We start from the raw sequence: 19,539 nt of genomic DNA, 5'->3' as shown, positions 1-19,539 counted from the left end.
GGCTTAGGTGGGCGGGTCATGTAGCTAGAATGGAAGAAAGTAGAAACGCTTTCAAAGTCTTGACTGGAAGACCAATCGGAAAACGACCATTAGGAAGACCTAGGCGCAGATGGGAAGACAATACTAAGATGGATCTCGCAGAGATTGGAATACAAAGTAGAAACTGGATGCAGTTAGCTAAGGATAGAAGTCAGTGGAGAGCTTTTGTGAACGCGGCATTGAACCTGCGGGTTCCATAGGTCATAGAGTTCTAGTTAGTTAGTTAGCATGATGCTGAGTCAATAGCAAACATTTTAAAGCTTAATACGATTCAAACGCAGTACCATGTTAATCGTGAGCACGTGGATAGCCAGAAATTTCAAAAAAAAAAAAAAAAGTTTCGAGTAAATATCAATAGTTAGTACATTAGAACTAGAAAAGAATGTTATGATACAAACCGTTACATGATTCTAACACGGTAATTTCTAAAGCGTCTCAAGATTTCAGAAGAGGAAAAGTAATAAAGAATTAAGTTGAGTGTTGCATTTAAACTTTACGTAGCGAAATATAAAAGGAAATCTACAGGAACATAATTTTCATCGTGCGTAAACTGAAAGTAAATTCCATATCTTCGACTAATCTGATCAAAATTAATTTGAACGAATTCAATATTCTGAAAATTATAAGAGAAAAGAGAAAAGAAAAGAAAAAGAAAAGAAAGCTTTAATTGGATAATCTAACTACAAGAAATAAAACTGTTATCTTTAAGTTAGAAACCTCTACACATATCAATACTAGAAAAAGAAAAGTATCAGTAATGGTTACGTTTCCTACCAACAATTGAAATCTCCGTATTCGTATTTACAGCTCCCTCGTGAGTAAGTGGATAGGGAGTCCCCGCTTTTAGCATGGGAGTCCCGGGTTCGATTTCCGGCGGTAGCTCGCGTGGGTCGGATCTCACGTGAAGCTGCAGATCTACGTCTCATATAGTATTGTTTGTGAAAGGGTCACTAAACTCAAATAAGCGACCATATTCGTGTATAGTAACTACACATAGTATTTAACCCAATTTATAACTTTTAAATAGCAATTCACTGAAAGTGCATAAACGAAACAGCACTTTCGAAGACAGGCAAATGATATAATTCATATTCCTCTTCTATTTAATGGTATCTCTCTTGTTTTCTCCTTATCTTGTAATGTGTTACATGTAAATGAAAAATAGAATTTTGGCAAGTTGTGAGCCTAATCTAGAAGCGTAAATGAAGTAGTAATGACTATGGTAGTCCAAATAATTAACGTGTTAATTTTCGGAATCGGAATGCGTATTCCCGAGTTTCATCTCAACTGGAAACATTGTTTCTCATAATTTTTACTCATAGACGTCTAACGTAAAACTAACAAAACAAAACTGAAACAGAGCAATTTGATTAAAAGTAGCATTTATACGTTTCTAATTGCAATGAAGAAACTGCATGATACTCAAAAAGTAAGAAAGCATTCCTTCCTTATATGCCATTTCGTGAACTTATTGGTTGCTCCTTTATTTATTTGTAATCTAACAGCTAATGGGATATATAAACAACGTCATAATATTCATTAAATTTAGGGAAAAACATAAACCCACGAGAAGTATTTTTTTTAACTAATCATTGAAAAGTTATGCATGTGAATGCTTCTCCTTCCTTCTCTTTAACTTAAAGAAGGAAAGAAAATATGTCCATCGTGGCCCTTTTATACATCTAGATGAGTTTGCCTGACAATTTCTGAAGAAACAGTCAACCAACGACCAGTCAGCCATTCATGCATGCATCTCGCAATGCACCACAGCATATGTTGTGACCCAAATTTTAGCGTGACTGATAGGCTTTTGCGCCTTCACTAATTTCTCATTGCAATGTAGAGCAGGCCAATGAATACCCGCGTGTTGTCACTCTACTGTGAACCATGCCAAATCACACTTCAGTCTTCTTTTTCTTCTGCTTTCTGAACACAAATTCTTTCTGGAATGAATTTCTGATACTCGCTCTGCAATAATTTAGAATAACAAAACTTTGTAAGGTTTTTCTGATCAAAAAATATTAGCTTACTTTAATAAATTGAAGGATCATGTGATAAACCTATCGCGACGTTTACACATTTGAACATGGCCTTGGGTTGCATTCCCAGTGGAGACCACTGACAATTAATCGAAAGAACAAAAAGTAGAGGTACATTGAACTCAACGAACGGAAGACAGCAAAATAACTAGAGACACAACTTGATTTTTGGGTTTGAGTTTAACGACCCTTTCAGCACCAAGGCTATACGAGACAGAATCTACTGATTAACGTGGAAACCGAAGCACATGAGCTCCCGCCGGGAATCGAACCCAGGTCTCCCACACCAAAGGCGCGTACACAAACCGCTTATTCAACGACGGGAGCTCAATTTTTGCATTTGTTTAAACTACAACCCATATGAGACGTGTCGTGATAGTGTGCAGCTTTCTGCCTTTTCCAGTACAGGAGACATAAGCACATTGCGTAAAAATTATTGGGCATATTCTAATATGCCTACAAATACACTGAATATATTTTATAGACAATGTGCGTAAAACTAAGCTAAGGTACATGAAATAATATCTACTCTACAATAACGAGAGGGAGAATGTTCAGGAGTTAATTCTTTTGTTTCCAGCGGAGTAGTGTGGTTTTCTACTGAGAGGAAGCTTTTAATTTTAATCCATTGATCTTGATATATAATGCATTATTTTTAAATTTGTTTATTCAGGGAAATCGGCACTTCCATAGTTTCCGTGGACATTAACACTCTGCTTGTTTCTTAATCAGCAACACCGTATTGTATCTGTGGCTAGTCATGTAATTTCACATTTCATTTTCTTTACCTCAGTAAACTATGAATCTACATTTAAGTACAGTGTCTGCCCAGTAATCCCAGTAATATGTATTGAATCATTATTTGCATTTTGAAAGTACATATGTTTCAAACAACGAATGTTAACTGAGAAAACTTATTTGCACTTAATCACTTTAATTAGGGCCGCGGTGGTTCAGTGGTAGAGCGTTCACCTCTGGTGCATGGGATCCCTGGTTCCATCCCAGCTCGCGTCAAGTGAACTTTGTGATGGACAAACATCATGTATGTGGTTTCCTCGGAATTTTCCCGTTTCCTCCCACTTTCTTCATTACATCATTTCATTCATTTCTTATCATCACCATCTCCTTTAGCCTACCCGGCATAACTATGGGACCTAAAACTTAAATATTTTATTTCATTTCATTTTTAATCGCTTTAATTGTATGGCATACTTGCTAGAAATATTGTATCAGTATTTATCTCCGGTTCTCATACCATTCAAGTAAAAATTTAGTTTTAGAAAGACAAAACAATAATAATAAAGTAAAGATAAATAATCTTCCTACAAGAATAATCGAAAATTTACTGGAAAATAAATCTTAATTCTAATTAGTCCATTGCCGTCATAAAGTATGCAATATACTGAAATATACATATATAACTTAACTCTACCAATGCTGAATTTCTGTTTACAATTACTATAATGTGAATAAAATGTATAATTGTGTATGTGTTATACGATTGCATACACCGCAGAGAGCAAAAGTTTAAAGCAAGTGCAGAAAGTATGAGAAAACTGTGTTCCCAAATAAATGAATTTACTAAGACAGCCCTTACGTAGAAAAAATAGACAACTAAAAAGAAAAAGAAAAGGAATATTTCTCTTAATGTGAATAAAGATATAATTTCCTTATTAAAATTTCTATAATTTGTTTTGAACTTAAAGTTAGTGATTTCAAATTAAAAGTTGAGAAGTCTGTTTCTTAGTTTCTTCTTAATTTATTAATTGTAGCAAAGTATTCTCTACCTTTTAAAGGAAGTTATGATTTTAAGTAAGAAAGTAATGAACTAAACCAACTACAGTTAATAACAATATTCCCTTCAAATTCCTGACAAAGAAGTTCTCATAGTACAGTTGATTTTGTATATGAAAATAGAATAAGTAATGAAAATAGATATGTTGGAACTTTAATAGGAAAGAAATGGTTGGAAACCACGCTTCAAATAATAACCTTTGGAAAGAGCTGAATGTAAAATCTACAAAGAGTTATCGTTGGATATTTTCTTCCAAGTTTCATATATTCTCTTTTAAAGGAACTTAGTTTTTAATTGAACTTATTCTTTATAGCGTTTATTTGTAATTTAAGTAAACCACTAAACTATCAAAAAACAAAACACCATCGACACATTCTCAGTGCAGTTTCTGTTTCCTCTGGCAAAAGAATTAAACGTAACTTCATTCATTCACGAAAGATTCACGCATTTCTCTTCCAAACAAACTTCAACTTTCTCGTTGGATTCACTCACATAAGTGTATTGGGTGCTGAAACTCGACATAAAAGATGCACAAAATAGTCCAAATGTAAGAAAATTTCACACTTGTTCACGATTTTCACGTAACTATTGTTTCAAACGTAAACAGAAATGGTCCTGCAGCAGTATCCTCGAATTTCACTGAAACACAGTTCATTTTGAGAATTCCAATAGTCAAATTGCAAAGTCCTGTTTGAAAACACTGAGGTGCGTCGATGAGTTTTTGCTATTTGATTTCAATTAATTTTTGTAAATGTATGTGTGTATATGTGTGTGTCTGTGTGTGTATATAAAGTGAAAAATGAAATATATGTGAATGATTCTTTTTGCATGATTATGTGATGTATGGGGGATAGAGTACAATATATCGGGTACGTACCGATCCCAGCAACTGCTAATAACACTAATACAGAAGTCTTCATTTTGTTTCTCGTATGTGTATATATGTACACTCTTTTCCTAGAGCACTGAAATACTAATCGCCGTCTTTCTCCTGATCTCAGGTTTTATACCTGCTTGTGAGACCATGGAAGTTATTGCCGCTTTCCCGTCCCGCCACTGACCTACTCTCGAACCCAGGCCGCTTCCACCGCGGAAACCACTCAACGGGGAAAGGAAACGAAGAGTTGGAAGATTTTTCAAGTGCATAGGGCGGAGCGTCTGTAGCACAAGTCTGCCTTGAACTTAATTCATTTCTTTTCTTCTTTTTCGAATTTGATTCGTTTTTAGCTTCTGATTCCTCCTGATCTAGTAATTAATTGTTTACTTCCTTTCCTGCAGAGGACCAACATGACAGTATGACGTTGTAGGAGACCTTTAATCAGCAAATTCACTTCATTTTATTTTCAACATTATTTTCTTTTGATTACCTTTTTACATCTTTTCTTATTTGTATTACTTTGCGCTCAGATAGAAAGATAAAAAGAAGAAGAAACTCTTCCAGTTTAACTTCCACAATTATGCCCGTTAGGCTAAGGGAGACAGATGATTAAGCCAAGTGAATGCTGGTGGAAGAATTGATGGAATGAGAATGTGGAAGGACACTGGAGTAACCCGAGAAAGCTCACGGACACGATGTTGTCCACCTAAATTTACTTGGCGTGGGATGGAACCAGAGACCCCACGCTCCGAAGGTAAGCGCTCTACCACTAAGCCACCGTGGCCCTCAAAAAGAAAATCGAGAAACAAACATTAGAATGTAATTGCATGCACAAAGAATGTAACTCACATTGTGAAAAGCTAGGAACAATCTCAGTTCTACTTCAACTAAATTCGACTCAATCAAAAATAAATAAATGTCTTTCACTCTCCAGAAAAATCAAAGACAAAAAGAAGTTCATTTTTGGGATAAAAGAAATTAATCAAGGTAGTGAAGAGATCCTTTCTTTTTAAAATTGGTTGAGTTTGAGTCTTTGTGTGTTGCATCCTTACCCAATACCGACATTACAAGGCTCTAAATAATTGGGCCTTCTATTAACGTAGGCTCTGAACCTCGATCGTACACTATCGAACACACTACCATACAAGATCAACCTTCACAGTATAGATCGTTCCTCACCAGAATACCTCGCTTACAAGTGAGTTTTACTATAGTAGAAAGTAATCGGCTTCAGCTTTATTTTTGAAAACTAGTACTTTAAACATTGATGCAAAAAATTAAATATTTGTAAATGTCACTAACGTTAAAACGATATTCAAACGTATTTTGTTAATACAATAGTTTATTTTCAATAGAAGGTAATATTCCTATTACTTCAATCAAGACGCCTAATTACCTATCTTAGTCTCTGTCTGCCCTTTTGAATACAATTTTTCATAAACTCTACTGTGAGTTGTGCTATAATTGCAAATAGTTCTTATTTGATTTAATTGGGTTAAACAACTTTATCATCAGTATTTGATAAAGATTGATATTGGGAGTTTCATTGAAGATCTTGTAGAATAGATTAACAAACAAACATAAAAAAGTAAGATGGAATAGGGTCTAATTAATAACTACGGTTAGGACTTTTAGACGCACATTCTTTTCTATTAGATTTTAAACGCCGAAGGACGAAACTGCTGCGTCAAGGCTTTAAACCTTAATAGCTCAGCTCCTAATTAAGCTAGATCAATGTGTTCCTAAAGGATGAAACTTACCGCTGATATGCATTTTATGTATATGCAAGGTACCATGCATACCCCCCTTGGGGGTACAGTAATAAAAATTGTTATGTGAAGCAATAGTCCGCTACACGCTGATACCCTGCAAAAGTAGTTTTAACTTATGTGAGGAAGTAGGGGGGGGGGCAAAGTTGGCCAATTTTTTGAGTCTCTGTTTTTTTATGTAAATTAGATATATTTTTTTGCACGGTTCCATGCAAGACAAGATATCTTTTCACTGAATTGAAATAGGGTGGGAATTGCTCAAGTGTTATCTCGTTGGAATCTGTGATCCATTAGCTTTCCAACAAATACCCTGTGATAGTTAGGGGAGTCAACAGGGTCCCCAACGAGAGAGTCTACGATGTCGTTCAAATCCCTGCCCGCTGTATAAAGGTTAGAGCAAATGCGAGCTCTCCGTAAGTATTCAAATGGTGCTTCCAGCTGGGCATGAAGATAATTTTGCAGTACGTTGTTTTTGTTTTTCTTTTTAGGTACTTTATTCAATTAATATGTTCCCGATTTCCCCTTTACCCATTTCCCATTCTTTTGGTACCATTTCTTCAAATTTTATTAAAAATATCTCGGTCATCGTGGATTGAATGTGTTGTTTCTTGTGCGAGGATTTTGGCACGATCAAAGAGGTTTACTAGGTCCCAAGACGTACATCTAATTTGAAAGATGCACTAATTTCTTCAGTGAAAGAAGATTCGTGGTTTGCAGACGGAACAGTTTTGTACCTTCAGTTAAGAAGCAGTGACTCTGTGTATAGAGTTTATCTCTGGTGTGAGAGATTCTTTGTTCGATCTCAGGCTATGTGAGTTTGTGATGGACAACATTATGATCGTGCGTTTCCACAAGGTTATCCCGCTTCTTTTCCACGAGGTTTCCACGATGTTATTCTTTTTTCACAAGTATTCACTTTCATACGTCTCTTTTAGTCTAATGAGCATAATTATGGGACGTACAATTGAAAGAATTCATATCATTAAAAGGGAACTTGGAATAACAATGCTAATTAAAAAAAAAAAAAAAAAAAACAGTCTGCAATCTAATTCCGTGAGTCAAAACTTAAATGATTTTGCTAAAGAGATGCTTTAAAACAATTCGAATATTGTCAAATTTGCAACATTTACAGAATTGCCACTCCTACTGAATACAAAGTTCTTTTCATTGGTCTCTATAAATCGGAAAGAAGCTTTAGTATATACAAACATGTTTTACTATAGAGAGAGGTACATAGTTTATATTGCTTGCAATCAAATATAACAGGTTCAGCTGTCAAAATAGTTGAGGGAAATAGCTCCTTTTTTCCCCCTTTCTCGCAGTACGTTAACACCTTTTCTTCTCTTTTCTATCTATAAAAACTGCCCTTAAAGTTTCTAATTCTATCAACTACCTAACTCTATGGCCTATGGAATCTGGAGGCTCAATGCTACGTTCACATAAGTTCTCCACTGACTTCTGATCTTAGACAACTGGATCCAATTTCTACCTTGTATTTCTATTTCTGCGATATCCATCTTGATATCGTCTTCCCATCTGCGCGTAAGTCTTCCTAATGGTCCTTTACCAATTGAATTATCAGTTCAGACTTTCAAAGTATTCCTACTTTCTTCCATTTTAACTGCATGACCTGCTCACCTAAGCTTCATAGATTTCATGAGCCTAACAATTCCCATTCCCGTTTCTCTTGGGTCTAAATATTCATCTCAGGATTTTGTTCTCAAATACTTTCAGGCTACGTTCTTTCCTCGGAGTAAGCGACCATGTTTCGCAACAGACATGAACAACAGGCATGATTATCGTTTTATATATTTTAAGCTTCAAATTCCTCGACAGAATTCGCGACAACGAGAGATTTTGAACTGCATAATAACACGAATTTCCTGCTTTCAGTTGACATTTAGTTTCTTCGTGAATATGGTTTTAGTCTCATAATATTGATCCTAAATATTTGAAAGTATCCACTTTATCAAAAGTATTATTTGATATTTTAACGCATCCATAATTTGCGGTGTTACGATCCTAGCAACAACGTTGATAAACGTATATTTCTTTCAGTCTAATGAGTGGGTCTCACACTGAAAATAAAATTTGGCTCAGTCACTTTACCAACTTCGTAACATTTTCTTACAAACGCAACATACTGTATATGTGGGACCCAAAGCACAATTCACAATACTTTTACTAGCTTTTAGGTTGTTCTTGAAACGTAATTATATTTTTTGGAGATTACTACGATAGACCTTGATGTAAATGTGATAGACCTTGATGTAAATGCATATCAATGATGGCGAAGTTGATTTTCCTTCACTTGTATTGCTCTTTTTGATTCAACGAAGTTGATGTTTTTACCCTGATACACTTTTATCAAACTCTAAAGTATCTACATTGGGGTTCCTGGTTCGATCCTAGCTCGCTCCAAATGAATTTTGTGGTGGACAAACACCGTGTGCGTGGGTTCCCTCTGTTTTTTCCCGTTTCCTCCCACTTCATTCCACCATTTCATTTACTTCTCATCATCACCGTCTCCTTTAGCTTAGCCGGCATAACGTGGGACGTAAAATTTAAAGATTTCATTTAATTTTTTCTAGTTTCTACAGACTAAACATCAGGTTCGTACTTTTTATTGCATTTTTTTTTTTTTGTTTGAAACTAGCTGATTATCAGTTACCTAAAAGTATTGAACCTCTTGCGCATGAGAAGATGTTAGTGTCACAAACCACATGATACATGAGTCGCAATGAGCCAGGTCTAGTGTTATTTAATGGTTGACAACTGAAGTTAATTGTAATCAATTTATCTCATATTTTAAGTATAAGGTAGTACGTAGCAGTTAACTAATTGACAATTTTTTTATGTTTAACGCTATCAAATAGTGCTTTTGTTTATGAATTATTTACTGTGTTATAATTCCCTGAAATTATCCCTTATTTGTGTAAAATATTCACCTGGAAACTGTCGTGCAGACTTTAATTTGTAAAACGATGGAGATTAAAGAGAAGAAAGTAACTTCGGTATGAAGAGTCACTCGTTAAGTTTCTGTCAAATCATGATACTAAATGAGTGATTGTTGTTATCAATCTTAACAGCATTTACATAAAGCATAATATCAGTTACCTAAAAGTATTGAACCTCTTGCGCATGAGAAGATGTTAGTGTCACAAACCACAGGATACATGAGTCGCAATGAGCCAGGTCTAGTGTTATTTAATGGTTGACAACTGAAGCTAGTAGCAGTGTAAAAAGTGTTATAATACGAATAATCAGACTTAAAGTATAGCACCCTGAAGATGAATGAACTTCCCTCACAACTGCGCTATATTTTACAATTTTATTTTGATAAAGCTGCGAATACTATGCAGGCTCGTGAAAAAATTGTGCTGTTTATGAGTAAGATATGTTAACAAAAGCTACAGCAAAACGATGATTCAGTCGATTTCGTTCTGGAAATTTCGATGTCAAGATCGTCCTCACAATAGAGAAGCAAATACAGCAAAATTGTGTGATATTCTACTAAACAGTGAGCAAGACCGACATGTAGTTGCCAATGACTTAAATGTCCATCACCAAATAGTGCTAAACCCATAGAGTTATTAAATTAATCACTAGAGGCACAACGTGCTACTGTCCATGCGATTCCAGGTACTAATGCGTTGTCAATTGAATAATCGCTTGTTTTCCAGTTGTATGGCAAGAAGCTATATGTCCCAACGTGTAAGAAATGTTATCAAATAAAGATCCAAACAAAATTTCTGCCTATAACTCATTTAATACATATCAATTATTTAAAAACACAATATTACTAATGGATTAAAAGAGCATTATATTTTCGGAATGTGAAATAATGCAATGTTTTCATAGGGCAAAGGACGAAGGCCGCTGGAAATGACGACATACCAGCAAATTTGCTCAAGGTATTAGGAGACAAAGCAATGAAAGTATTAACTTCACCTACTAACAAGAGTGGAGAATGGCCAAAAGATTTTCTTAATGTTACAATGGTTGCATTACCCAAGGAAAAGCAAGCAAAGAAACGCAGCTTAAAAAACAGAATTTAACTTAATTTTAGGATTTAGAGTTAAATATCTGTAAACGTGATATAAAAAAATGATTTATCTACATAAAGTAATGTCTTTTCTTTGTTGTTTCAAACGACACCTCAATTAATTACTTATCCTCAATTTTAACAAAGAAATTACTCTTTTATGAGAGTACGTCATTCTGAACTAGTCTGCTCTATTGGCACATTCGACCGCAAAAGGTAGTGCATAAACTCAAGTTACTCGCTTAGTTTATTAGATACAGCAAATATAAAGGCATCATAAGAAACTTATATACCAACTCTCTTTCAGGTTATTTAAGATCAAATTTTCATATTTCTCGTTATTTCCGAGAAATTTCAAGTTCAAAATTGAAGAGAGAAAAATATTCTTCTAAATTTTAGAATTTAATGCTACACGTCTCTAAATGTATGTGTTCTATGAAAATTTGTCTCTTCATAAAATGCTGATTTATGTATTTCTTTAAACTGACATCGAAATTACTTCTCTACATTGAACCGTAACGTAGATATCGTTATTTTATCTGGGCAACTAGTTTGGCAGTGGCCCCTATATTGATGACGTCACAAATAATTTCCTCGGTTTGCATTTTCGAGAACTTTTAGTATATCACTTAAGGGATTTTTCTGAATATTTTCACCAATTGTTATTTCTGTTTGATTTTTTTTCGTTTGTGCTAATTTTCTTGAGCTACTTATTTGAAATTATAAATGTTGGCAAGTGTGATAGTACGTAGGTTGGTAATCATGCTAAGTAGGCACATACCATAAAAGTCAATCAAATGCATTATGAATATGACATAGTTAAAAGTTTTCTGCTTTATGTGATTTACATTCGAAGCTATTTATAATATCTTATTTTCCGCAACGACTTAACATTCTAAATTCTTGAAAGTAATAAAATATTCACTGAATTTCGAAATATAATATTACCTTAGTATTAAATCGATACGATGTTCATGAATAATAATAAAGCACACTCACCAATGGTTGTCGTAATTTGATTATTATGATATGATAATTGATGGCGTAAAGTATTTTGGTGAGAAGGTGTCGAATGTGAGGCATCAACATATTTCGTACAAGGATAATTTCGATTTATTTCCCTCTGGAATAATCTAAGTATATTTTCGAAATTACATTTTAGACGTAACTTTTGCTCAGATTGGGAATAAGAACAAGTTTTGTAGCACATTACAATTGTTTGGTATCTTTAACTCTCTCTTTTTCAAGATATATCATACAGTGGACACTGTTGAAACAGCCTAAAAATGACACAGCAGAAATAAGATCATTTACTCTATAGAGACCTATACTGAAAATGGAATATGGATACAGAGAGAAGATGAAAGCTGAGTCAAATCAGCATGATTTTTTGTAAGTATATGTTTTTTTTCTCGCTTATTTTTCTAAATAAGAAGCTGAAACCATTCTACACGTACCACAGTATTTGAGTAGTTTCAAAGTCTCATCTTAGCGCATAATGACCTACTACTTACTGTCCCACCAATACAGAAAAGTAGACATATGAGTAGAATTAGACAACCACATAATCTAATTGGAAAAAAGTTGTAAACAGTTTAATTTAAATTAATTTAGGTTTTATATATATATATATAAAAGAGGATTTTAATGTTTTTTGCTCTATTGTTACTCTTAAATCATTTGCCTCCTTCTGCCCGTTGATGCCGTTTCCCAAACGGGATCAATCTACCTTGTACCCTCTTCCGTAGTCCGGTAATTTGAACTACTGCAGTTACAACAATCCAACAAATTAATATGAAATAAAATGAAGATATACGTATATTCAGTTGTAAAACTTGTATAATCAAAATAGAGACGAAAATGTAGTGGATACCAATTGCATTAACCTTCATATGCAGTTGTTTTAATTATATGTAGATATTATTAAATGATGAGAAATATAACTAATAAACTGTAGTCAATGTCTTAAGTTACTCAATTCGCCACCTGAGAATGTTATTTTCCCTTTCCAAAATGAAATTGTTATTATTAATTTTATTATTATTATTATTATTATTATTATTATTATTATTATTATTATTATTATTATTATTATTATTATTTCAAAAAGTTATTACCTTTTCAGAGAGCATCATAGGACTACTGGTTGATTAACCAAGTAGGTTAGTATTATAGATTGAGGCAAAATTAATTACCATCAAAGCTCACGGCATCAATTGAATTTACTTTCAGACTCTCTCTCCTACCTTCTCAAATGGACAAGAGGAAAATCTACCTGTTTTTCTCACCTTCCTGAATATATGAGAAAAAGTTTCACTATTAATATTTTCTCTTAAAAATTAGAAAAATCCAGCTCAGCAACATAGTTCAATACCAAATATGTGCTTCGTAAAAACATTATACTACAATCCTTAAAGTTTGACTAACAAAAAAAAGTAATATATTTAAAATGCTGCAGGTCAAAAGAATAATCCTAAGTACAAAAGGTCACCAAACCCGAAAGATACGTTAGAGCATAATGTTTCAATAATGAATTATTTAGTATTTGAACTAAGACCATGCTGATTTGTGGTGAATACATTAATTCCCTGAGAACATATGATGTTTTTCTGTCTCTCTCCAGTGGTGTAAGCAAAAAGGGGGTTTCCGAATTTTAATAAACCCTTCTTCAACAATATATTGTTAAAAATAAACATTCACCGTATTAAGATATTTATTTATATATGGTAACAACACAGCAGGCGTTCTGCCCATTTACAGTGTTTGTTTACATAAATGATGAAATGTCATTATTTTCACAGAAGGAAAAAATAAATAAATTTTTATTGCTTCACTAATTAACTCAGCTTATCATACAAGAAATTGTATTCCTAAATACTTTTTTCAGACATATCGAATACGTCTATCATTTCACAATTTTCTTCAGTATTATTGTAGTAAGAGCTTATTCTCCATAAAGGGGATTTACATAGGATTTCAGTACGTGCTTTCTTAGAATACGTGGTGCTATTATTCTTCAATCTCGTTCTAGACGTCAGAACATGCAGAAATATATTAGCACTTAGTCCTATGCAATCAATTTTAGTGTTTGTTATTTTATGTAGAAAAACTAAATCATTCACATGCCTACGTTGCTCTACTGTCAGAATATTGAAATTGTTTCTTATAATAATATAATATGTATAATATGTATAATAATAGGTATAATATATATGCAGGGTACAGTCTAGTTTTATTATACATTAGTAATCTCAAAAACTTGCACTGTACTCCTTCAATCATTTGGGTGTATTTTGCATTATGGGGAGTCCAAATAAGAGAAGCGTATTCCAGTTGGGGTCTAATATAGGAATAATATAATTTCAAAATTGTCATGTGGCTACGGAAATCTCTACTTATACGATAAACAAAGCTAAGATTCTTATACGCATTGTTTGCCATAGTTTCGATGTGATTTCTGAAGTCAGTTTTGGGTCGAAGGTAACACCAAGGTCTTTAACAAAGCATTGAAATTATTGGAGATATGACATTTGTAAGCTACAGATTGTCTACGATCACGTAAGTATGATGTGAAAAGGGTACTAATGCTTACTTAGAAAGACTCATAAGCAGGCCCGTATTTATATATTGTGCGCCCCTGTGCTCCAAATAATTTGCCGCCCCTTCGCACAAACCTATGTCTCAAACAAGGAAACAAGCCGTGATTTTGCAAACATACCAGCTCTTGTCGAGTAGCAGTTTAGGTATTACTAGTTTCAAAAGTTACAACGTAATATTAGATGGCTTAATTCTCTCAATGATGATTATGATGTGCTGTTCTGCCCGCTGGTAGGTGTTTGACCAGAAGGTCCCTGGGCGAGGTGAACCCATGGTATTTTGCCATTGCCTTCCATGGGATGATGATGTACTATGGACGAGATCTATACCTTAACTTGAGATCCGAACCACCTGTGTTCCCACCAGGAATCGATTCTGGGACCCCTTGATTACAGACAACGAGCTTAACCATTCATCAATTGGGTACACATTCTCTCAATACTGGCATGTAATTTATTCATGTAGGTTTTAATTTGCTGTCCGGCGAAAATGCATTCTATTAATTCTTAATCAACTATTGTACCATTTTTATATTTCACACAACAATTATTGGTGACAACTGATAAGAAAATATTCGTTTTTGTTATTCATCATCAGTAATAGCTTAATATCATAATATAGTAAGTTGTCTGTCTGTAGCACTTTTCAACTCGAGAACCATAATAGATAGAAATGTGAAATTTTAATATGTTTTAAAGCTCTCAGAGAAATGATCCAAATGACCTATTTCAGGTCCTAGGTCACAACTCAGCTGAGATATGGGGGTGCAAAGTCCTCATAAGAATAATACGCGTGCATTCTAAAGATAATCGAAAACGACCAATATTAGAGTTGAATTAATATTTTTTGGGCTCGCTGAGATGAATAGTGACAGTTTTAATGCAATTCTACATCAAGGTCATACTCCATTCCCCAGTGAGGGGGTGAGATTTTAAAAATAATCGAAAACGACAGATATTAGTGTTTAATTCATAGTTTTCGAGGTCCCTGAGTTTGGCGGGATCGGTTTTCATGACGTTAAAGTTCATCCTCACCCCGTGTTGTAAGGGTGAGAGAGGATGACTTTTTAAAAGCAATCAGATAAGCTAGTTAATTAGTATCTACTGTGATTAGAGCGAATTAAACATATTAACATATTTCCTCGCGCTTGCGCGGGACTCTGTGGGTTGCTAGTTTTAAATATTACATTATTTTGAATGTTTAAAAAATCCAAAATTTTGCCGCCCCCTAAATTCTGCTGTCTGTGCTCGAGCACAGAATAGCACTTACCTAATACGGGCTTGCTCATAAGAGCTTGTTTTTCAAGTAAGATGTCGTGGTTAACTAAATCGAACGCCTTCTGAAAATCTGTATAGATTACATTCACCTGATCTCCTTTGTGTAGTTCTGAAGCTATGAAGATTCTTATAATTAGTTGAAGTGGATTTATTCTTGAGAAATCCTTGTTGGTATATAGAGAGGCTAGATCTAATGTGATTAAGTAAGCGATTGTATATTATATATTCAGAAATTTTTGCAAATGGAGATAGAATTGCAATTGGTCTAAAGTTTTTTTTTCATTGCTAGTTTTTGGAATAGGACATGGATACGTATACGACTAGAAAAACAATGTGCATCCTGAAACAGTATGAACTTTGGATCTTGAATTTACCTTGGTGAAGTTCAATGTACGCCACTGTTTCTTTTCATATCATCTTTCTTTCACTATTTCTTCATAATTTCTTTGCATCTTTATTCTAAAGGATATATGCGGTAAATTTTAAATTAAAATTTCATTTCATATGTCTCAACAAGAGGGCTGTGAATTCCTATTAGTTAATTTTTAAAACTGTCAAAACTGTTCCAAGTGAAATACTCAGAACTATTTAGCTATTCTGTAGTATTCTAAGTGTCACTTACCACCATACACCTGCAGTGAACTTGCTTTTTCATATTTCCTTTTACTACAAAAGAACTTTCACTGATTACTAATTATAATGTTCAAAGATGTAATGATCTTCATAATGATCTTGCACTAAATCTGAATCTCTGAAGGAGAGTTTCAAATAATGATAAATATAAAATGGTCATATTTTAAAAAATTTCAGTATGCACAGACCACAGATAATTTGGGGTATTTAAAAGTTTTCAGAGTAAATAGCTGTGATTTCTGCACTCATAGTCCTGAGTTTGATATCGGTTATTAGCATGCATATTTTAGCATAAACATACCCTGTGTATAATGGGCTACAGTCTTGCTCAAGAAAAGCTAGCCACCCACCTTTCTCTGAAGACTACTTGTATAATTGCCATATATGGAATTAAGTGAAACAAATGTAAATTTTCTTTGCCCAATTGTGATCTTTATTTAGAGTTAAACTATTAGAATTACCACTATATGGTTGTCAGAGTAAACTATTAGAATTACCAATATATGGTTGCCAGAGTATGCCTTCCGAAGATGACTGACTAAGATTATTTGAACAAGACTATACCTAATACTACGAATGAAATAATCCCATAAGGTATTGATGGAAGCACAAGCATGGAATAATGATAGAAACCTGGCTTCAATTCTAGGGAAACATGGCATTCGACTTCATGGTAGATATCAGGAACGTTCGCAGGAATTTATTTCAGGCAGGATTAAAATTCAACATGAGCATAAATTATATTAAAATTTGTAAAATAATTCCTAAAATTTGACCAAATTTAAAGAAAAGTCAGGGTTTTGAGAGGGTCAGGATATCCAGGACCAATCCCATTTCTGATAGATGTAGACCACATTGATAAGGGTCCTAGTTGCTGAATGGAACGATTCACGAAAAAAGGAAAAAAAGAAACTAACAAGTAAACCTTACGTTTCGGTGAATCGAGTTGCTGACTGAGACACATATGGGAAAGTAGTACTAAATGTGGTCAGTATTTCAGTGAAGTTGTAGGTGCGAAGCTCCAGGGGTTTAGGAGATACAGCTACCAGAACATCACATGGAAGTACAGAATAGTCTTCATACAGTTGGAGGTAAAAGCTCTGTAAGACCTCTTGTAACGACAAAAGGTGAATAACAAATACATGGGTACATATTAGGACTAGGGGAAAGTCATATAGTAAGGGTATACCTGACGGCGGCCATCTTGGAATCCACCATTTTGAATTAAGGTTAAGTTTTTAAAATAGAAATAGAGTCATGTGATACATGATTTAAGGCGCAAATTTAATCAGAAGAACAATGGTGATGTTAATTTTGATTTACGCGCAATTGGTAAAAAGTTACAGGGAAATTAAATATTGTTGCAGCATATGTATTAGTCCTTTACCCAACATTGTAAATTTTGTGTTAATGAAAATAATTAAATAAAAAGCAGGTGGATAAATATTAGGTCTATGGTAAGAGTTACCTTGATGATGGCCATGTTCAAATCCGCCATTTTGAATCACACAAAAGTTTTAAACTAAACGCATAACATTGACACCTTATTAATAGGAAATTTTACCATAAATCCAATGGTATAACCATTTTTGCTTTATCATTAACCAGCATTTGTTATCGCATAAACAAGTCGCTAGTTTAAGGGAAAATGACCGAAGTGGAATAGAGTCATAATTGAACTTGGGTCTTTCTTCCAGAAAAGTCCTCAATTAGTACAATCAATATGTAGTTCAGAAAGAGTGCATGACTTGCACAAATGCTCTGCTCACAGTGAGCAGATTCTGACAAAGGCAATCGAGTTACACTTGACCCATTTGTCGTTAACAATTCCGTCAAAGCAGTAGTCGTAAGGAGCGATCCATTTAATTTTGTGCTGGTTAATGATATAGCAAAAATGGTTATAGCGTTGAAGTTACGGTAAAATTTGCTATTAATAAGGTGTCACTGTTATGCGTTTTGTTTAAAAATTTTGTCTGATTCAAAATGGCGGATTTGAACATGGCCGTCATCAAGGCAACTCTTACCATATACCTAATATTTATCCACCTGCTTTTTATTTAATTATTATCATTAACACAAAAGTTACAAGGTGGGGTAAAGGACTAATATATATGCTGCAACAATATTTAATTTCCCTGTAACTTTTTACCAATTGCGCGTAAATCAAAATTAACATCACCATTGTTCTTCTGATTAAATTTGCGCCTTAAATCATGTATCACATGACCCTATTCCTATTTTAAAAACTTAACCTTAATTCAAAATGGCGGATTCCAAGATGGCCGCCGTCAGGTATACCTTTACTATATGACTTTCCCCTAGCCCTAATATGTACCCATGTATTTATTATTCACCTTTTGTCGTTACAAGAGGTCTTACAGAGCTTTTACCTCGAACTGTATAAAGACTATTCAGTACTTCCATGTGATGTTCTGGTAGCTGTATCTCCTAAACCCCTGGAGCTTCGCACCTTCAACTTCACTGAAATACTGGCCACATTTAGTAGTACTTTCTCATATGTGTCTCAGTCAGCAACTCGATTCACCCAAACGTAAGGTTTACTTGTAAGAAACAAAAAGAAAGAAATGTGATGATTATATCTATTTGTGCAAAACTATCAATTTTGAATATTTATTCTTTAGTTTAATTTTGTGTCACAAACATTAACAATTTTAATTTACGGTAAAAGAGCAGTTTCTCTTCATTAAGAAGCTCAATAATTTAATGTATTTCACAATTCTTAAGAAATTAATGGATTTTGAAGATTAAAATATTAGTTACTGAATTGGAAAAATATTTCTTTGAAATTTTAACTAAATAAAATCTTATGGGTAATTATAGTTCTCACTTTTGAGAGATTGTATTAGATATTATTAAATATACCAATATAGGCGTTCGTTATCTGTTGTAAAACCAATGCTACATACAAAACTTTTGACCTTTTCCGTGTTATTTAATGGTTATAATTTTGTTCAGTTTTGAAGTTGCTTTAACGTTTCTCGTGTAATTATTATAAAAACACATTTCCTTATCAGTATATATATTGTATATTGTATTTATTTAGTTATAATGCTCAATAATACTTTAACATATAAAGAGTGTGTCAAGGTTAATTGTGTAGTTATTACTTTAATAGCACCAATTCTAACATATTTTTCGGAATGAAAACATAATAAAGCAGCAACATTTAATACATTTTTCTTCCTATACATTATTTTATTCACTGAAAGATAGTTGTATTAAACAAATTACAATATTTCGTTGTGTGTGATGTTATTTTGATTTCCAAGTGTTGATATACAAATTGTTGGTTCAGCATATTAGTTATTTCTTAGCAGATTTTTTTTTTTTTTTTTTACTGGCTAATGAATGTTTGCTTCAACACACAAAATTGGTACCGATGGAGTTTGAGATTTTGTGTCTCCAACAACGAGATTATGAAGGACAGAGTCTACTAATAACATGATC

General features: G+C 33.7%; 1 protein-coding gene across 3 annotated transcripts in view; it reads right to left on the bottom strand.

Moving 5' to 3' along the window:
- Positions 1–4,911, bottom strand: part of Gasp (Chitin binding Peritrophin-A domain-containing protein Gasp) — a 37,014-nt gene extending 32,103 nt beyond the window's left edge. For 2 of the 3 annotated variants that reach the window (XM_081765616.1, XM_081765618.1), the window contains exon 1: positions 4,751–4,911. In XM_081765616.1, coding sequence (XP_081621742.1) covers positions 4,751–4,793 — 43 coding nt within the window. In that variant the 5' untranslated portion in view covers positions 4,794–4,911. The remainder of the gene's footprint in view (positions 1–4,750) is intronic. The other variant, XM_081765617.1, reaches the window with a different exon arrangement.
- Positions 4,912–19,539: the final 14,628 nt, after the last annotated feature.

This window comes from Thermobia domestica, chromosome 7, assembly GCF_964235325.1.
Source record: "Thermobia domestica chromosome 7, izTheDome1.hap1.1, whole genome shotgun sequence".
NCBI classification, from domain to species: domain Eukaryota; kingdom Metazoa; phylum Arthropoda; class Insecta; order Zygentoma; family Lepismatidae; genus Thermobia; species Thermobia domestica.
This window is presented reverse-complemented; position numbering and strand designations above follow the sequence as displayed.